This window comes from Hyperolius riggenbachi, chromosome 5 (genome assembly GCF_040937935.1).
Source record: "Hyperolius riggenbachi isolate aHypRig1 chromosome 5, aHypRig1.pri, whole genome shotgun sequence".
NCBI lineage: Eukaryota > Metazoa > Chordata > Amphibia > Anura > Hyperoliidae > Hyperolius > Hyperolius riggenbachi.
The window spans coordinates 412,357,057-412,378,960 of record NC_090650.1 but is presented as its reverse complement, the minus strand read 5'-3'; the positions used below and the strand labels follow the sequence as shown (position 1 = coordinate 412,378,960).

The 21,904-nt window shown below is 45.1% G+C and overlaps 1 protein-coding gene across 1 annotated transcript in view; it reads right to left on the bottom strand.

Annotated features, from left to right (window-relative positions):
* The window catches only part of MTBP (MDM2 binding protein), a 59,975-nt gene that overhangs the window by 27,911 nt on the left and 10,160 nt on the right, over window positions 1–21,904 (bottom strand). Inside the window, exons 3-10 of the mRNA XM_068238409.1 lie at window positions 20,889–20,983; window positions 19,860–19,932; window positions 15,920–16,037; window positions 15,082–15,255; window positions 10,684–10,788; window positions 9,797–9,961; window positions 7,229–7,322; window positions 6,340–6,495 (exon numbers count right to left, since the gene is read on the bottom strand). Coding sequence (XP_068094510.1) covers window positions 6,340–6,495; window positions 7,229–7,322; window positions 9,797–9,961; window positions 10,684–10,788; window positions 15,082–15,255; window positions 15,920–16,037; window positions 19,860–19,932; window positions 20,889–20,983 — 980 coding nt within the window. The remainder of the gene's footprint in view (window positions 1–6,339; window positions 6,496–7,228; window positions 7,323–9,796; window positions 9,962–10,683; window positions 10,789–15,081; window positions 15,256–15,919; window positions 16,038–19,859; window positions 19,933–20,888; window positions 20,984–21,904) is intronic.

Sequence of the window (21,904 nt, the reverse complement as noted above, 5' to 3'; positions counted from 1 at the left end):
CTTTAACGCATGTGTCGATACACACTCTTCCCAATTTGGAACGGAGCTACTTCTCTCCATGAATGAACTGGGCTTCTCTCAAGCCATCAACCTCCCTACCCACAAAAAAGGACACACTTTGGACCTCATTTTCCATTCAGAACTCCTAATATCCAATGTGGAAATTGATCCAGTAGTTTGGTCAGACCACCACACTGTCCACTTCTCCTTTACAGCACCGGCTACAAAACACCAAGTGAAAGAACTAATAAAATATCGTTCCTTGAAAGGTTTGACACCCTAACACCTTCAGAACAGCCTCAATCTAGGCGGACTGACAGATCACAACTTAGGCCTTGAATCCATGGTCCTTAAATATAACCACGATGTCTCAGCCGCTTTTGACGCCATAGCTCCATTAAAGATAAAACGTTCCGCACCATTACATCACGCTCGCTGGTTTGACAACTCTATAAAGGAACTAAAGAAACAGGGACGCAGACTGGAACGAAGGTGGCGCAAGCACCAGTCCCCTGATGACAAACTTTCCCTACCTGCTCACCTGAAAAAATATCAAACGGCGATTAGCAAAAAGAAGTCCTTATTCCGGTCTCACGAAATTGCAAATGCAGCCAACAGACCTGCCCAACTATTCCGCACTGTTGACAGTCTCTGCAATCCATCTTGCAGGAAATCCAGCATCAGACCTTTACAGGAACTGTGCGAAAAATTTGCCCACTTCTTCTCAGACAAAGTCTCCTCCATACGATCTGCCATTCAATTCACAGCCCAAGAAACCCATGCAGAGCCATATAACCGGTGCAAAAATAGCCTACCACCATGGTCTGATTTTAAAGTAACCACTGAAAAAGACATATTGGACATCCTCTCAAACCTTCGCCAGACTACCTGCGATCTGGACCCTGGCCCCACTAAGTTCATGTTGAAATGCCCTGAACTATATTTACACCGGCATTCCACAAAATAGTCAACGGTTCCTTACAAGAAGGGTGGTTTCCCTCTACTCTGAAAGAAGCAATCGTCAGGCCACTACTCAAGAAACCATCCTTAGACCCAGATGCTCTAAACAGCTACAGACCTGTCTCAAACCTCCCCTTTCTGGGAAAAGTTATTGAAAAGGCTGTCTACCTCCAACTTGAAGACAGGCTCTCCAGAAACAACATCCTTGACCCTCTTCAATCTGGCTTCAGGAAATATCACAGCTGTGAAACAGCCCTTACCCAGATTTGCAATGATCTGCTCATTGCAAGAGACAAGGGTCAATGTTCCATCCTGATTTTGCTCGACCTCTCAGCGGCTTTTGACACGGTCGATCATGAAATCTTGCTCAACAGGCTACAAGAGTACTGTGGCATAGATGGCATTGTTCTCCAGTGGTTCAACTCCTTCCTGGCTGGCAGCACACAAAGGGTAGCCTTAAGGCCCTTCCTCTCCAACCCTGTACCACTAAAATACGGTGTACCTCAGGGCGCAATATTATCCCCTTTACTGTTCACCATATACATGCTGCCACTTGGAGAAATCATACAAAAACATGGCCTGACATATCATTGCTATGCTGATGACACCCAGCTATATTTGTCATTCAAACCTGGCATCACAGACCCTACTACACAAATAAACTCATGCTTAGCTGAGCTTCAGGAGTGGATGAATAATAATTGGCTAAAACTTAATGCTGACAAAACTGAGGTTCTTGTTATCGAGGGCCAGGGCTCAACAGCAAAGCAGCCCCAGTCTCAACTAACTCCGCTAAGGATAGGGAGCTCAGACCTGAAAAACTCAGACTGTATGCGCAGCCTGGGAGTACTGATTGATAGGAAACTAAGCTTCAGGAATCAAATCTCAGCTGTTGTGAAACATTCCTTCTTTCACCTAAGGAATATTGCAAGGATTAAACACCTAATTCCTTCAGAGGATCTTCCAACCCTGGTTCATGCCTTCGTCACATCAAGGTTAGACTACTGCAACGTCCTCTACACAGGCCTGCATAAGAAAGACTTACGCCGCCTGCAATTAGCACAGAATGCCGCCGCAAGGCTGTTAACGACCCAACCCCACCATTGCCACATAACACCAACCCTGAGCTCACTCCACTGGCTACCGATAAAATGGAGAATTCTGTTTAAGATTGGCTTACTGACATTCAAATCCTTGCACAATCTGGGCCCTGGATACCTGAAGGACTTGTTGCAACTGCATCACACCCCCCACAATCTTAGATCAAAAGGATGCAACACCATGGTCACCCCCAGAGTCCACCTCAAAACCTTTGGAGACAGAGCCTTTTGTCATGCTGCCCCTACACTTTGGAACTCCCTGCCACACCCAATCAGGACAGCTCCATCCCTGGAAGCATTTAAGTCTAAAAAGTAAAATCCTACCTCTTTAGTCTGGCATTCATCTGACTATCTCCTCTGTAACACAACCCAGCCTGCAACCCTGTATTAATCTGAGACACAACTATGCGCTTTGAGTCCTATGGGAGAAAAGCGCTTTACAAATGTTATTGTATTGTATAGTATGCTATCATTTGCGGGGGGGGGGGGGGGGGGGGGGGGGGGGACTATTAAGTCTAGCTACGCCTCTGTTTTAATTTATTTCATATTTCACCAAAAATGAAATAAAGTGCATTGGACACATTCCATCTGCATGAGTAGCTGAAGGGCTCCAGAGGTGCTGAGAGACTGCCCACACACTAGTACAGCGCTGCTCTTATTCCTGCTCTACAAATGAAAGTGCCATTCCAGACATAAGAAGGTTCAACAGTGACACCTAGTGCTTGTGAGGCGTCACTGCAGCTCCTCAACATGGCACTGTGTCAATAGGAAAATCATAGTACCTCGTTCAGCAATTAGGGCTATTCAATGAGAAACTACAAGTACAAGATACTACAAATACAAAATTAAAGCAAATTGTATGCTGCTTGGTGCTGGGCCAGTCAAAAATCTGCAGGATCTACATCAGACTGGCCCAATCCCAAACTGTCTGCAGATTACTAAAAATGTTATATAGAAGCCAGAGTTTGTACTATTACGTTTTGTTTTGGTAACATTTTTTTCTGAATAGAGGCTATTCAGAAAAAAGTTACAAAAAAATAAATAAATAAACTCAACGCAGGTGCTGAACTACTGCGCCTGCACGGTACAAACTGGACAATGTGGACCTGATTGACAGTGATGCTCGCGCAGGCGCAGTAGAGGACGACCTCGCAAGGGCTGCCTCTGCACCAGTGGGGACCCCGGGCCGGCAGCTGAGAGTGGAGCTGTAGCGAGGGACATGTCGGCTGCAAGGGGATGAAGGTAGTTTTGTTTGCCAAGTAGAGGAGGAAGGGTGACAACAACCAAAACCTGAGAAACATTGCAACACTCTCTCACTACAGATGAGCATTACTTTGCAGTCATCTCTGCCTCTTAAAAGGAAGCATAAAGGAAAAATGTGCTTCCCCATGATATACATACCTGGGGCTTCCTCCAGCCCCTTGCAGCCGACATGCCCCACGCAGCATCTCTGCTCGCCGGCCCGGGGTCCCTGCTGGTGCAGAGTCCAACCTCCTCTAGTGCGCCTGCGCCGCTGTCAATCAAGTGCACGTTGTCCGCTGGGTATTGTGCAGGCAACATGGACTTGATTGACAGCAGCGCTTCACACAGGCACAGTAAGGATGACCTCGAGGTCGGCCTCTGCACCGGCGGGGATCCCGGGCCGGCAGCTGTCTAGCGGAGACGCCCCAGGTATGTATATCATGGGGCAGCACAATTTGCTTTATGCTTCCTTTAAAAGCACACCTGAAGTGAGAGGGATATGGAGGCCGACATTTATTTCCTTTCAAACAATGCACATTGCCTGGCATCCTGCTGATTGTCTGACTCTAATACTTTTAGCCTTCGACCCTGAACAAGCATGCACATCAGGTGTTTCTGACTGAAGTGCGGCTGGATTAGCTGCATGCTGGTTTCAGGTGTGTGATTCAGACACTACTGCCACCAAAGAGATCAGCAGGACAGCCAGGCAACTGGTATTGTTTAAAAGCAAATGGATATGGCAGCCTCCTCATCCCTCTTATTTCAGGTATACTAAAGTGTACCCGTAGTGAAGACAAAAGTGCCCCTAAACCTGGGGTCAGGAACCTTTTTGGCTGAGAGAGAGAGCCATAAACACCACATATTTTAAAATGTATTTCCCTGAGAGCCATACAATATATTTTAAACTGGGACAGTGCGCATGTGTAGCAGAGGGCTCATGTCCCTGTTGCCATGGTGATGTGTATACAGTTGATCCGCCGGGCAGTAGAAGTGTAAGGCACGTCTTCAGCAACATTAGCAATTTCCCCGAGAGCCAGACAGGAGAAATACAGACTAACAGCTTGTACAATTAGCTAGCTGACTTGGGGGTTGATTCACTTTGTAGGACTAGATCCCCGCACTTTAGCCCAATAGGCTGCCTGTCAAGTGACAGACAGCCTATTGGGCCAATCAAAGTGTGGGGATCTGGTCCTACAAAGTCACAGGACCCGACAGGGTCCAGGGTGGAACAATTGGAGCAGCCATAGCTTTGGGGTAGTGTAAGTTAGCAGTGAATGTTACAGCAGTAGCGTGCCTACTTTGAAAATGTTACTTGCGTTGTCACACTAAGCTGCGCTGCTTGAGCAGTGAAGCTTAGTGAATCAACCTCTAACTAAGCAAGATGTAGCCATCAAAAGAGCCACATCTGACTTCCGAGCCAAAGGTTCCCTACCCCTGCCCTAGAGGGTACTTACTTGTACCTCAGGATGGGGAAGCTTATGGAAACTAAAGAAACTAAAGAGGCTTCCCTCATTCTCCGCAGCCCCGTTCCAGCACTGGGACTCCTGAAACAAAAGCAGGCACACGTCCCCACTCTGCTTTCTTTAGAAACCTCTTTCTTCCCACAATCAATTCAGAGTATAGCTCTGCTGTACTTGGCGAAATAAAGGGATTCTGATTCTAATACAGCATTCTTTTGGTGGTCTCTGATTGGTGCTGCGATTAGCAGTTTTTTTTTTTTATTAAATTAAAAAAAAAACAAAAAAGATCAATTTTGTCATGAACAAAAATATTTTTCTTCATTCCCTTCGTCCTTAAAGTGAACCTCCGGACTAAAAATCTACTCAGCAGAACTGAAAAGGCTTGGTGTTTAACAGTTTCAAAGCATCAGAACTTTGTTTTTATTATCAAAGGATCATTTTTAGGTGCATTTGGACCTAAGCTCCACCAATCAAAGAAAAAAAGCCCGGGCTTTTTTTCCCTGATGCTGCGCAGAGCATGATTGGCTTTCCTATGTTGTTCACGTTGCCTAGCAACTGGGAGAGGTGCTCAGGACACAGGACAGTTGGAATTGTGTCTCATGCTCCCTGTCACCTCCTTTCAACCAAAAAGATGGCTGCCATCATGAAATCAAACATTTGCCTGTTCTTTTAAAACAGTGTGGGTAAGAGATTATATTACCTATCTATTTTAATTAACATAACTAATGTAACTTAATGACAGTTTGTTTAGGCTGGAGTTCCTCTTTAAATTGGCCCTAGACTGCAATCCATACACTACACTACCCATACAGGCATCAGCCTATGAGAGGGATTAGACTGAGCCGTTGGGAGGGACAGTTAAGTGACAGAGGTGGTGCCACCCTCCCACCGCCCATCGGCATGAGGCAGTCAGGAGGTGGTTAATCTGTGCCTTACTTGTGTCCTGTGCATGAGTTCAGGTCCACTTTAGATGGCCACCCCTCACTTCCTGTCCCTTGTGAAAGCCACATGAGCAAGAGATGGTGAGTAAAATGCTTGCAAAAGTGGACTTAGGCCCGGTTCACACTTGAGTTAAAAAACTGTCTGTCCCCGGATCGGAAGGGAACAGATCCAATGTTAACCTATTGATTCGTTCACATTAGTCAGTTTCAAATGGATCCGTTCCTCACGATTCACTGAATGGACTGCAAGTTTGCTGTTGGACCAATTTTGGACCAATTTTTTCGGACCGATGGGCCCAGTGGAACGGAAGCTAAAGCACTGCATTGGGGGCAATGCGAAAATGGAACGTTTCTTCACACTAGTGAAGAAACGGACCGTTCTAAAGGGAAAAATTCAATTTGGGGGTGAGGGTCTGAGGGGGAATGTGGGGAAACGGAACAGAAGCAGCAGAAGGCAAACGGATCCGATTGACCGCGAATCAGATCCATTTTCAAGGATCCTTTTGCAACCTAGCGCCAGTGTGAACCGGGCCTCGAACAGCAAATTAAATTACTTTGCTTCATTTGCTGTAAACAAATATTTGGGTGGAATTAGGTTCTCATCCATTGTCTACAGATAGTGAATGTGACGGTTACCCTCTCTGAATCTGTAGAGGTTGGAGCTCCCCGACTGCAATGCCTTGTGGGGTGAAGTACTTCAGTAACTCCTTTGCATCCAGCAGGGTCAGTCCTTCCTTCTGGCTGTCCTTCCTCCCCAGCAGCTGATCTGCTGAGCTGGACAGTAAAGAGGCCCTGTGAGACAGAAAGAGACCTGATGAGTAATAGATTACAGTCACACAAGTTGCAAAGAGCTGCCATGAATTTGAGATATGAAAGGACTAAAGCTATGTCCTGATTTTACAAACTATTTTTCCGAGCACCGAGCAGTCATTTCCACAATATTGTGACGTGGGTACAGGCTCACGACTACGCGAACATAGCTTAGCGTCGCGCGGCAATAACAACAGTCATGGCGAATCGGATCGTTAAAGTGAATCTTAACCGGGGGAAAAAAAAAAAAAACCACAAGAGTTTCACTTACTTGAGGTTTCAACAATCCCAAAGCAGCAGTCTTTTGCCCGCGTAATCGCTCACGGATCCTCCGGTCCCCCGCCGCCAGCTAGGTAGCTGCAGAACGGCTCCCCTAATCCAACGGAGCCTGTGGCAATCGGAGACCGTTCCTCTCTCACTCATGCTGCCCCTAGTGCTGGCTTCAGCTGATGACACCAGCAGAAGTTGGCACTAGGGCAGCTATGAGGGAGAGGAGAGGTCTCTGACCGCTGTGGGCTCTAATGGATTAGATGAGCCGTTCTGCCGCTACTTGCATCTATGCTGCTCCTTTAGCAGCATGGGCATAAGTGGTGTCTCAGAGCACAGAAGCAACTGATCTATGCTAGAGCTGGCCAGTGGTGATAAGGATGGAGGATAGAGTTTAGAGGTAGAGCTGACCTTCAACTGAACCAACTGATCAAAGTCATCTTCTCACCGGATGCTCTGTTGTATCTTCTCAAAACATTCCAAGTTCTGAAGGACGTTCCTCTCTGGCCAGTCAGATGAATTCAGCACGACTGAGCGAGATTCTGAAATAACACACACATGCAAGCAATGGATTTACATAGGATTAGACACCAGCATCACATAAAACGAAGCCAGTTATTGGACAGCATATTTGTTTCAATGTCTGATACAATAAACTAGAGATGGGACGAATCCAAAAAGGTTCTTGGCTAATGGCTATCTCAAACCTTTCAAATCTAACGAATCCTGCACATAAGAATTGTGTGATCCGTATAAGAAACAAAGTAATCTTTCTCTTAATATGAATAATAAAGAGTCCTTACTTCTTTAACAAAGTATAATTTTACACAGAGAGAAAGTAGCCTTAAAAGGACAACAGAAAAGGACAGGTATATGGAGGCTGCCATACTAGTTGCCTTGTTGTCCAGCTGTTCCTCAACCTCCAAGACGCTACTAGGTAAGGCCCCCTCAGTATAGAGCCCCTTTAGTAGTAATAACCTCTCAGAAAACACTACCCCCTACATGGTGACCCTTTAGAAGAGTGAATCTAGTAGGGCTGTGGAGTCGGTACAAAAATCGTCACTCAGTTTATGAAACCATGACTCCTACTCCGACTCTACATTGAGCATTGTCCCAGCTCCACTTTTAAACCATACCAGCTCCCTGGCTGCCCTGCTGATCTCTATCTGCAGTAGGGTCTGAATCACCCACTTGAAACAAATCCAGTCAAACTTCAAATCTGCTGCATGCTTGTTCAGGGTCTATGGCTAAAAGTATTAAAGGGAACCAGAGACGCCAGAATCGTAAAAAGAAAAAAAAAAAAAAAAAAAGGATTTTATACATACCAGGGGCTTCTTACAGCCCCATAAGCCTGCATCGCTCCCACGCCATCCTCCGCTTCCTGGATCGCTGGTACCGGGTCCCGTCACTTCCGGCGGACGCGGCCAAATATCCGCATGAGCAGGGGCTCCCTCCATACCCTTACGCGTGCGGCTGCGCAGTATGCAGCTGCACGCGTACGGGTATGCCGGGAGCCCCTGTGATGTGCTGCCGCCGACTGGCCGAAACTACAGGATCCGGTACCGCCGTATACAGGAAGCGGAGGAGGGCGGCGTGGGAGCGATCTGTGCGTATGGGGCTGGAGGAAGCCCCAGGTATGTATTAAAGCTTCTTTCTGGGGCCTCTGGTTCCCTTTAAAGAGACTCTGAAGTCTTAAATAATAAAATATATATATATATATATATATATATATATATATATATATATATATATATATATATATATATATATATATATATATATATATATATATATATATATATATATATATATATATATATATTTTATATATTATATATTTAATTTTATTTTTTTCTTATTTAACAAGTATGTTTGATATCTCAGCCCTAACTAAACCGCCGCATCCCTGTATCTAAATCCCACCAAACCCACCGAGGGCAATCCGGGAAGCGCTTCCGTGAGAGGCAGAGCTATGAGCCGCAGCTCTGCCTCTCAGCGAGTCTGTCAGCCCGGATCACCGCCTCTCCCAGTCTTCCGCCGCTGATAGACGGCACATAGAGGCAGAGCTGCGGCTCATAGCTCTGCCTCCTGGGGCAACAAAATCCACCACCAAGAAAGTTGTGGATTTTGCGGGGGAGAGGGAGTGGGGAGTTAGGGGGGGAATTTAGATAGTTTACAGCGGCGGGAATGCGGCAGTTAGGGCTAATGTGTTAAACACATTTGTTAAATAAAGACTTTGAGACTTCAGTGTCTCTTTAAAAGCAGAGGATCAGCAGCACAGCCATGCAATGTGTATTGATTAAAAATAAATAAATAGGTCAGCCTCCATGAATAGTGCTTAGGCACATCTTCACTCACTCTACACCACCCATTGGCTGCTCTCTGGCAAGGTAGTGAATGGTGAAGCTCTGCCACCACCATTATTGAGCAAAGCTACCCATCATACTAAAGGTTCATTATACCTGGCTTAAAGGGAACCAAGCGCCACTTTGAATTCTCCTGGTTTCTAATAGCTATATGAGCTGCCATGTTCCCCCCTCCACTTCTAGCTGCCCTTATTTATCCAGGAGAAGGTGAGATGATAGCATCTGCGACTTCTCTAAACTCTTTGAAGGACAGTGTCCTCTCTACCCACCCTCCCTGCTGATGAAAGCTTTTGTTTGCGCTCAGCAATAAAATAATTACATAATTTCTTAACTGCCTGAATCTTCTGCGTTTGGACAGGCCTTGGAAGTAGGCTAATAACCTCCTCTGCTAAACTTTTAAATGTAAAAAAGAAGAGAGGTAAAACTGATTTTTTTTTTTTTTAAATTAATGAGCATGCATATAAAATGTACTATTGACAAGCCCTGGATGCTAAAACTAGTGCCTGGTTCACTTTAAGAAAAAAAAAAAAATCAAATAAGGGCCAGCCACATTTTATTTATTTGCATACTATTCACCAGGCTATCGCTCTGTAATAAACAGTTTTAATATTGCTCAAGGACATTTTAGTATCACCAAGCTGTAAATGTACCTGCAGGTGGCGCCTCAGGCTCATTCACCTGCAGATCCTGTTTGGCCACATCAGCTGTCGTCCTTTTTTCGCAGTGACTCAAGATGGCATCCCGGGTGATTTTTAACAGAGTTTGCAGAGAGTGAAGCTCCGTAGGGGTGAGCGGCTGACTCATATCCCTCCTTCCTGGAACGAGAAGTTTTATGCATTTAGGTTCACTTTAAATGAAAAGAGATAAATGCTCATTTACCTACCTGGGGCTTCTTCCAGCCCCCTGAAGTCCTTCTGCTACCTCGCCATCCTCCGGCGCTCAGCCATTCCCCCGCTGTCCCCTTCCACAACCCAACCGATGAGTCAGCCAGCCACAGTGTGCAAGCGACCAGCTCTATCACACCCCTGCAGCTGGGAGAATTCTGTGCATGCGGGGTAGCGATCTTTGCTTGCTGTGCAAGCATGGAGTGCTCTCAGCTACCGCGGAGAAATAGAGGAGGCAGAGCACACAGCCAGCGTTGGAGGGGGACCACAGATGAACGGTGGAGTGTGGGATGAAGGCGAGGACTAGAAAGCAAGCAAATTAGCATCTTATTTATTTTTTACTTTAGGTTTCCTTTAAATCAAACTACATTTTATTACCGCAGGGGAACAGAGGTGCCAGCAGGATAAAAGTACATCAAATTAAAAAACAAAACAAACAAACAACAGAGGTAGTGGTGGACTTACCTACTACCAAGGACACCAAAAACTTGCAACGCGCTTCGCAGGCATGGCCCAGCCTCATCAGGCAATAAAAAGGGAGCAATTACCGTAACTATAATAGCGTCCAGGTCCGAGTAAAGCGCCTCGCAGAGGACCTGGATGCTATTAGTTGATTGCTCCCAAGGAATGAACAGTTTATGAACTGAACTTACCGAAAAAGTCCTGCAAGGCTAAAGCCTGAGCAAGGGCCACAGTCTTCTCCCTGGTCACTATCTGATCACCGCTGAAATAAGGCAGACTGCTCAGATCACTGGAATCTGGAGGAGAACAAAAAGAAAGAAAAAGCAAAAGGACTTTGAAGGTAAAACATTGCTGTAATGGGCTGGCAGACCCAATCTCTGCCTGCTCTATGGGCAGCTTCAGTTTCCAGAGGTTAAAGCACAAATGAAGAGAGAAGAATATGGAGGCGGTCACATTGCTTTCCTTTTAAACAATACCAGTTGCCTGGCAGCCCTGCTGAGCTATTTGGCTGCAGTAGTGTCTGAATAACACCAGAAACAAGCATGCAGCTAATCTTGTCAGATCAAGTCAGGAACACCTGATCTGCTGCATGCTTGTTCAGGGTCTATGGCTAAAAGTATTAGAGGCAGAGGATCAGCAGGACTGCCAGGGAACTGGTATTGCTTAAAAGGAAATAAAAATGGCAGCCTCCATATTTCTCTCGCTTTAGGTAGCCTTTACATTTTTATAGAGGCCAACATATTTATTTACTTTTAAACAATGCAAATTTCCTGGCTGTCCTGCTGATCCTCTGCTTCTAACTTTTAGCCACAGCCACTGAACAAGCATGCAGATCAGATGCTCTGACTGAAGTAAGACTGGATTAGCTGCATGCTTGTTTCAGGAATGTGATTCAGACACTACTGCAGCCAAAGAGATCAGCAGGACAGCCAGGCAACTGGAAATAAATTCGGCAGCCTCCATATCTTCTCTAAGCCGTAGGCTCCTAGATGTAACTTTTTGCTTCAGTACCAGTGGGTGCCAATGGTGTAAATGCCCTTGTTGCGTAGAATTACGTTCACCTCCTGACTAGGGATTATCAATGAGATGGAAAGACTTCCAAGCTAATGCAACTTGAAAATGGACCAATCGAATCCTGCCAATGGGAAACAGTCCTTTCTCAAGTTCTAAAAAATGTCCATACACAATTTGTATAGCCCTCCAACTCGGAATTGTTTACATCTCATTGACCTTCCGCACTGACTAGAGATGGTCAATGAGATGTAATTCTGGATGACATATGAACAGAACTGGCAGGAAGTGCATTTGAGTAACCATTTCCAAAGGGCATACAGCTTGCATTTAGTTTGCATGCAGGATGAAATTTGCAACTTATTTGCCAGCCCTATTACAGACAAGATCACAGTAAGCCCTAAAGATCTCTGCAAAGGTGAAAAACCGTACAGTTCACTTTACATCTATTGCATCACAATAAACAGTATAATGGCATCACAACGCAATACAATTTCACACGGTTACTTTTGCGGTGTGAGGATTTTCAGATGGGATAACAAGACAAGACACAGAACATTTATATCGCACTTTTCTCCAGGCGGACTCAGAGTCAGAGCTGCAGCCACTAGGGTGCGCTCTATAGGCAGTGTTAGGGAGTCTTGCCCAAGGTCTCCTTTACTGTATAGGTGGAGGCCTACTGAACAGGAAGACCCAAGATTCAAACCCTGGTCTCCTGTGTCAGAGGCGGAACCCTTAACCACCAGTACACTATCCAACCACGGCATGTAGTGCATAACCGGATGACGTGCGTGGTGCAAGCATAGAGTCTGGACTGTATGCTGCTATGTGCGGGTTTTATCACAGTGGTAGGCTGCGATGCAACTTTACAACACCGATGTGTGGCAATACTATTTTTCAAGTTGGGCACCACATCTTATATAGTGTGAAAGGAGCCCAAAACCCACAAAAAATAAATTCTTGTAAAAACGGAAACTGGAAAAACAAACAAACAAAAAAAAAAACTACTGTATATATTCTGGCACATAAGACTACTTTTTAACCCTTGAAAATCTTCTGAAAAGTCAGAGGTCGTCTTATATACCGGGTGTCATTGATGCCGGGTGATACGCCCTATCCTGTTACCACCTCTCAGATCTCGCTGCTGAGGACTGTCGTGAAGCGGCACAGGCGCACATGTGCGAGATCTGAGAGGCAGAGAAGGGGATAAATAGGATACAAGGGCGGGACATGAGGGTGAAGGAGGCGTGTTTTATGGGCACAGCGCAATCTATTCTTCCATACCGCTCTGATAAACAGGGAGACAGGGAGAGCTGACCAATCCGCTTAGGGAGAGGCAGAGTTGACCAATCCAACCAGTCAATCGCCTATATACTAGGTACCACATACAGTACAGCACCAGTATAGGATTTGTTTTTTTGTTTTTTTATTTGGTGTGCGTTGGAAGAGGGGTAGTCTTATATGGCAAGTATATCCAAAACTCTATTTTTTAACTTGAAAAGTTGGCAGGGTGATCTTATACGCCGGAATATACAGGACATATGACTGCGGTCCTGTGCGTCCCACTAGAGGCCTTCATGTTACTGGAACAAGCAGCAAAGAGAAACGGTTCTTTGGCTGCAGAACAGTCCTTTGCCCACTTTACATTTCTGTTATGGTGTCCCAAGACCAATAGTTTCCCCTCTTCCATTAGAAGATCTGTAAAACCAGCTATTTCAAATGCTTTGAAATGTAGGGCCTGTGTGTCATCTTACCCATTAGCACTGCGGCATGAAAGACCTGTTCAAATGAGAAGATTTTCACCAAACTACCGTATATTTAGCCGCACTAATTAATGCATATTATATGCCAAGAAATTTATAGACAAGATCAAAGCTCGGGGTGCTGTTCGTGCCAAGTCCAGTTTTATTAATGCTTTAAAGGACACCCGAGGCAAAAATAAACTAATGACATAAATGATTGTATCTATCTTCCTTCTCCTAAAAATGATTTAAGATATTCCACAGTTTTATTTTATGTTTAAATCTATTTTTTTACGTTTTAACTATGTTAGTGTTTCTGCTCAATGACACATTCATTGAAGCATGCCAGAGCTAAAATGTATGAACTATTGACCCTTTCTATCTCTTCCCTGCTCTCAGATGCCATTTTCTGCTAGGAAAGTGTTTTATAGTTGGAATTTCTTATCAGTGAGAGTCACACTGTAGTCATTTCCCGTCTGAGTCAGCCTCTTACATACCGGATATTTAACTCTATCAGGCAGAGTACATACAGAGTCTACCTCATGCCACCTCAAGTGCATTAAAGTGGAACTTTAGCCAAGAATTGAACTTCATTTCAATCAGGAGCTGATGCCCCCTTTCCCATGAGGGCTGCCAAGCAAGTGGTATTGTTTAAAAGGAAATAAATATGGCTGCCTCCATAGTCTTGGACCACTTTTACACTTACATTGAACATGTGCGTTGTGTTACTGTTTTCTGCAGGGTGACAGCGGCACTGCAAGTGAGCATGGCACATTCACAAATTTACATTGTTGCGTCGGGCCAGAAGTATTTAATCTGCCGCAATAGCGACACACAGTCTGCAGTGCACTACTGCAAGCACTGTGCTTAATGCTTGGTGTCTGTGGTAATGGAAGTCTATGAGCGACACAGGTAGTGTAAGACAACCAAGCACGGTGCATCGCAGCACATGCGCGAACCGATGGGAATCCCAGTGACATACCTCCTGCCCAGCAGTTAGTACATCACTGAGCAGGATGGGGGGGGGGGGGGGGCGGCGCTATGCATATGACCCTGTTGGCGCGCTCTGCCGCAGGGTCATACAATTGTAGTTTTTTGCCTTATGGTGGAATGCGGCAGCAACAAGGCACCATCCCTCTTTGGGAGCCCAGTCCCTCTGTCCCTGTTTCCTCCTCATCTGTCCCTCTTTCAGGACTTTGTCCCTCTTTCTATGTAAATATATGTATTTCTCTACTAAAAATGTGTTTGATTGACTCCCATCCTTTAAATTGATATATTTCTACTTTTAAAATGTTACTATGAAGGAAAATGAACCAGGATACAGAGGACCAGTGTGGTTTGAATTCTAAAACATTTTTTCTTATGAAATCTTTATGGTATGCATGACTAGGGGAGTGTCAGGGGCGTGATTTGGGGTGTGCCTTAAGTGTCCCTCTTTCTCATCTCAAAAAGTTGGGAGGTATGCAAAAAATAAATAAAAAGGCCAATAAACCCTCTGAAACAGGAGAGCATCACAAAAAAAAAAAAAAATTTGAATAAATCATATGAAGACTTTTTACATAAGAGAATATATCTCATCCTGCCAGGTAAAAAAAAAAAAAAAAAAATTGTTTCCCCTGTTGGTTTTTATGGCTGTCTGTTCATGTGTGCATTTCATTACATGTCCTGTTCTCGGTGATCCTTTCACTGGGATAGGATGTAGCTGGACATCTCTCCAGCAGGAACCCAGGCAGTAACTAACACCTGCCACTGGCTTTGATCTTACACAGTCCATCTTAATATGAAAAGAAACTGCTTCGGTTGAGGCTCCTTATTCCTGGAGGTCCCCAGACTCACCAATACTGGCTGCTGTGGCCTTATCTTGCAGCTGCCGGTGTAGCATAGCGAGTGACACTGCCCCGTTGATCTGATCGGAGGAATGGAGAATTGTCGCTTTACACACTCCGCTTTTGTGTCCCTGAACCAGGAAGTAGTAGCTGCAATACTCTCCTTTATGTCTCACCACCGGGACTAAAAACACAAACACAGTTATTACAAACACAGCTAGTGAAGAACAAATACACACTACACCTGCAGGGACTCTGTTATAAGGCAACAGCGGGCCGTTTCTTACAGTGGACCTGAAGGAAAACAAAGAAATGCACCCTATGTTTATTTAGAGAGTTTAGCCCGTCTAATTCTCCCTCATCTGGGACTAATCACAAATTGTAATTTGGTCTCTTCCCGGTGTCACATGACTGTCATGGCAGATAAGCTCACTTGAAAGTACAGGCTGTAAACAATAGGTCTGCTTCCATGAATCAGGAAGTAGAAACGGTGCAGATTTAGATCAGCTGTAACAGAGAAAAGTTTTTTGTTTTTATCTATTATGCTGTTGGGAATCTTTTAGAGCAGAGAGGACGTTCTGAGATCAGGTCCACTTTAACAAGATTTCTGCCTTTGTAAAGGCTGCTGAGATATTTGTGGCATCTGTGGATGGGAGGAGTCAGTGTTCCCTGTCTCTAGTCTGCTCCTACTTGTGCCACTGGCTGCATGCATGTTGCAGGTGTGTGACCCAAACATAATAAAAGCCCAGCATGACAGCCAGGCAACTGGCATTGCTTATAAGGGAACAAAGATGGCAGCCTCCATATTCTTTACTCTTCAGGTTCCCTTTAAAAATGTAAGTTCTCACCTTTGATCTCTTTGGGATCCCTGGCCATGTACTCCTTCCACTTCCTGGAGCTGCGCTGGACATCGGGCGGCAGAGGGAGACTGCACACATTGCACGACAGCCGAAATACAGCCCCGACCTGGGGAAGACAAGGGAGAGGAGACCAACCTGCTGCATTACTGAGGAACTCAGGCACTTAGGAGAAATAATGAGCCAACTAAAACACCCAAACAGCCCGCTTCCATGGCTGTGACCACTGACTGTCCTGCCCATTACATGAGCCATGCAACGGCTATCTGCAATTCAGAGTCAGGCGGGGGAGCGAGACAGCTGGCTGATGGTTACAGTAAGATTCTGGGGATCGGAGATCCATTGAAGTCTTAAAGAGAACCTAAAGTCAAATAAAAAAGGTAGATGAAGAGTCGCACACCAAGCATTAATATGAGGTGCTGGACCGGTAAGTAACCAGGAATAGAATACAAGAGGTTCCCACACTCCGTAGAATAACAAAAGGTATTTCTATAATATGCCAGATGTCCGTTCAAGTCATCAACGACCGCTTCGGAGCCTTGTCAGGTTACCTTCGTTAAGGTATTCAAAATGAATGTGTGCAGACCTCTTTAAAGAGGAGCTGTTAGGTATAAGGTCTCAGAGAAAATAAACACATATCAGTAGCTAAAGATTGGCTGTACTTACATTACATATGCATTTCACTGTCCACGTTTGGATTTCACAGAATTTGTATATAGTATATGCAGAGATAGATGCTCCTGACAGCTCATGGCAGGCTCCATGTTTTTCTGTCAAATGTGTCGTCATGTCCTGCCTGCTTCCTGATCACAGATAAGCTCCTACTTGAACAACACAGTGTGCAGTGAATATTAATGAGCCATGTGACTAGGAACAATAGCTGACTCCTGCAGTGTACTCTGCCCCGAGATTTATCAGCTTAAGTGCTAAGCGCTGGACTGATTACACAAGCTGCTGTAACGTCTCATTAGCAGCCGAGGGGAGGGCCCCAGAATGCTTTGCAGTTTAGTATGCGGCTTGCGTCCTTATGGGTCTATAACAGCCTTTAAGATAAGCACACATCAAAGGTAACTGAGATTTTTATCTTCACTAATGGCTTTTGAGCTTCCTTCTAAACTGTTTAACACAGGAGAATAGAGGTTTAAATTAGCTTCTGCAGCCTGACAGTTACTCTTTAAGTGAAATAAACAGAGGTGCCTGGCTCTTCTACTGACCACATATGTTATTGCTCCTTTGTTATTGCCTGATGAAGCAGGATCAAACCTGCGAAACGTGTTGCAGTGTCTCCCGGAGTATGTAAATAAACTTGTTGTATTTGACAAACACATTGGCAATTTTTGTGGCTGCTTGGAGGAGGTAAGTCCACCACTGATTCCTCATGTTTTAAACTTTTTAGATTCTTTTATTCTTTTGGCACCTCTGTATCCATACTACGCTATATTAAGTCCACCCCTGGTGGAGGGGTGTTACCTCCCTTTCTCCTCATCTACGGAGAGCGACTTCCTGAGTGGGGTCAGGTCTAATCTCCCGACCTGCCTATACAGTGGGTGTCTTTGGGGTAACCCTGCTTTGCGAGTATAGCTTATTACGCTATCATACTTCATTTCAACTACCAGTGCATACTACTCTTATATTTGGCTCTTGGTATCCCTACTCTGTTAAGTGAAATAAAGGTGTCCAATTAAAGAGAAACGGTAACCAAGAATTGAACTTCATCCCAATCAGTAGCTGAGAATGAGAAAGCTTTTTCTTTTCACAAATGGATCATTAGGGGACTCTGGTTGTGGTGAAACCCCTCCCACAGGAAACTGAGGACCATGGTCCTGGCAGTTTCCTGTCTGTGAACCTCGTTGCATTGTGGGAATAGCTGTTTCCAACTGCCAAAAAAGCAAGCAGCATCTCCTTCCGACAATATCTGCCAGCAGTAAAAATGTCACCATGTGACAAATATCAGAATGTAAATCAGGGAGAGGAAATAATTTACAATGAGCAAACACTAAATCATTTATACAAAATTATTGTAAATATGAAGCACTTTTTTTTTTTTTTTTTTTTTTTTTTTTTAAATGTCATTTTCACTGGAGTTCCCCTTTAAAAACTTACCTGGGGCTTCTTCCAGCCTCCTGCAGTCCTCCTGGTCTCTCGCCGTCATTCCATTCAGTCACTTTGGCCCTCCAAAAGCACTGTGCCTCCTCAATCGCGCTTCCGTCTCCAGGAGCATTCCAGGCATGTACAGTTGCAATTTTTATGAACTGCGCAAGATCAGACCGCTAAGCTTGATCAGGAGGCGGGTGGCCCGTGGCCGCGCATTCAGCTCTCACAGAGGCACAGCAAAATGACTGCTGGGGGCTGTAAGAAGCCTCAGGCAAGTTAAACTGGACACCTTTATTTCACTTTAGGTTCCTTTTAACCTCCTGAGCGATAATCCCGAGCTGAGCTCGGGGTATGTCGCGCAGGAGGATTTCTCAGGCCCCGCTGGGCCGATTTGCATAATTTTTTTTTTGTTACACGCAGCTAGCACTTTGCTAGCTGCGTGTAACTTCCGATCGCCGCCGCTCGCCGCCGATCCGCCGCTACCCGCCGTTCCGCGCAGCCCCCCCCCTCCCCAACCCCATGCGCAGCCTGGCCAATCAGTGCCAGGCAGCGCTGAGGGGTGGATCGGAACTCCCTATGACGTCACGACGTCCATGACGTCGGTGACGTCATCCCGCCCCGTCGCCATGGCGACCAGGGAAGCCCAGCAGGAAATCCCGTTCTGAACGGGATTTCCTGCTTACTCTGATCGCCGAAGGCGATCGGAGTGGGTGGGGGGATGCCGCTGCGCTGCGGCTATCATGTAGCGAGCCCTGGGCTCGCTACATGATTTAAAAAATAAAAAAAATTAAAAAATAGTGCTGCGCCACCTCTTGGGCGATATAATTGTATCGCCCAGAGGGTTAAAGAGACTCTGAAGTCTCCCTAAAATGAGGTTTTTGTTTTAAAAACCTCATCACCATTATAGTCCCTCTTAAAACGCTGCATCCCGCGGCTGAAAACCCCCTCGATCACCCCAAACTCACAGGGGTGCATGGCGGTTCCTTTTGCATAGAGGCAGCACAGCTCTGCCTCTATGCGCGTCAATCAGCATGGCTCACCACTTCTCCCCCACCCCTCTCAGTCTTTTCACTGAGAGGGGCGGGGAGAGGCGGAGATACACGCTGATTGACACACAGAGGCGGCAGCAAAATCCACGACCAAGAAAGTCGAGGATTTTGCCTGCCGTGTACTCCGTGAGTTTGGGGAGATCGAGAGGGCTTTCAGCCGCAGGGATGCAGCATTTTAAGAGGGACTATAATGGTAATGAGGTTTTTAAAATAAAAACCTCATTTTAGGGAGACTTCAGAGTCTCTTTAAGACATTTTTATTATGTAGATTTTCACAGGTAGGTGGTTGTCGTTATAACTGCTTTTTTAATGCAATGCATTAAAATAATGAGGGTACACTGTCCTTAAAACCCTTTATCAGGCAATTTAGAGGCTTGCAAGTGCTCTACACCAATTTATTTTAGCACTTGATTTTTTATTTCTTATTTGTTACATTTCCTTGCTTCTAATTAGTACTGCTGTAATGTGTATTCATGGCTACTTGGCACTAGGGGGCAGTGTAAGACAATAACAGAACTTATGCTTTCAGTTTCTATATTTTCTGCTAGCAGAGAAACATCAAAGCATTCCAAGACTTTACAGCACAATGAGTTCTGCCGGCTGAGGTTAAAAGCAGTGTACTTATCTCAAACGAGATAACTGTACTGAAGCTGCTAATGGGTTAAAACACCTTCCTCTAGTTTAACCCTGAAACTATTTAACTGGCTTTAACTAGTGACAAGGGTATTTTAGAAACTATGAAATTAAGAATATGAGTAGTTTCCACACATGCATTTCCAGATATATACCCTGCCAGTCAACGAGCACAGCTGGTCCAGCATCAGCTTCGATTTCCCCTGTTCACAGTTTCTGGTCAGACATCTGATACGAGTTAAGGAAAAAAATTGACAAGTTCTTTACAGATAAAATTAAGATACGAGTTGTAGACTAAAGGATACCCGAAGTGACATGATGAGATAGACATGTGTATGTACAGTGCCTAGCACACACATAACTACATAGTTACATAGTTATTTTGGTTGAAAAAAGACATACGTCCATCGAGTTCAACCAGTATAAAGTACGGCTTTGTTCCTTTTTTTCCTTTCTCTGTTGAAAGAGTTAAATTTTAGGTATGCAAGTGGCTGACTCAGTCCTGACAGGAAGTGACTACAGAGTGACCCTCACTGATAAATTTCAACTATAAAACACTTTCCTAGCAGAAAATGGCTTCTGAGAGCAAGAACGAGGTAAAAAGGGGAATTTCTTATCAGGGAGGGTCACACTGTAGTCACTTCCTGTCTGAGTCAGGACTGAGTCAGCCACTTACATACCTGATATTTAACTCTTTCAGGCAGAGAAAAAAAAAATACACATGTCTAGCTCATCATGTCACATGTCATTTCAGGTATCCTTTAAATAAAAACTGCCACATAAAACTGTCCTAGCAGTCTGGACATGCATTTAAATAGTGTAGTCTTCTCTTTGTCCATCTCATGACATCTGCTCAAGTCTTGGATGAGAAAGAAAGTAAGGTTAAAAAAAGCTGCTTTTCCACTTGCTGCCACCCACTCAAAAATGTGGAGCATTAGCTTTTTGCAGATCACTACAGGACAGCGATTAACAATGCTCTGTTTCCATCGGTACGTTTCGATTTTTACACAAATGCAATTGTCTGCCTGCACAATTTGCGGTGGGGTTGCGCTTCAATGGAAAAAGATAAGATGGCAGTGAAAACTTTGCAATCTCTCTGGTTATTTTTCTACCCCAAATCTGTCAAAGCATAGTAAGAGGTGAAAAAGAAAAAAAATAGGCAGAATTACTGTAGCCAAGGATACAGTTCAAATACGCTGTCTGATATGACATAAGGTGGGATTTCTGACAGCTGTGCCATCTGTACGAACTCCAGGGATGAGCCGTAGTACTGGTAGACCTGGAGAAATGGGAAGAAACTAAATTGTTAATGAGAGGTTCGCTTTAAAAGGATCACTATCGTGTTAATACGTATGTTTATGTACATTTATTCCAGAGTAAGATGCACTATAAGGCTGCTTACACACAGGGACGTTACAGGCGCACGTTAGTGCGCCTGTAACGCTCCCCCAACGCACAGCAATGTAACACAAGTGGGCTGTTCACACAGCCCCCGTTGCGTTACATGTAATGCTGCACGTTGTCGGGAAAGTGCAGCATGCTACGGCGTTAGAGCGGCTATAGCCGCGTTAGACTGTTTGCACATGCTCAGTGGGGGGCAGAGAGGAGGCGGGGAGAGCCAGCTACAGCAGCCGCGCACATGGCTACTTAATATTCACTGCACTGGCGGCCGCTGATTGGCCGGCGGGACCACGTGATGCGGAGTGTCTTGCTTCGCATCACGTGGTCCCGCCGGCCAATCAGCGCCACTCTGGGAGACCTTATAGGGATAGAGCCGCCTAACGCGGCTCACTCTACCGTCCTATCTTGCAGCACCATACGATGCGTTAGGTGCACGTTATGCGACCTTAACGTAGCACCTAACGCAACGTCTTGTTCTGCAAGTAGCCTAAATGTAATAATTTTACCACATTGCTATCACATTAGGTTGGAAAAAAAAAAAAAAAAAAAACCTGCGCAAAGTAGTTTTCCTCCTTAAAACAGAACGTATTTGCAAATATTCAGGTTGGACTGAGCTCTGAGGTGTCCCACAATGCATCACTGCTGAATATGCAAATCATCTCTCAGCTGTCCCTGAAAGATAAACACACCTCCAGATCTGCTGGAATGCAATGTTTGTCTGCACATTCTGAGGAAGGAGACCCGCCGTGGCGCCGAAACAATTGTCATCTTTGTGTTGATGGAGCAATAAAGGAGAACG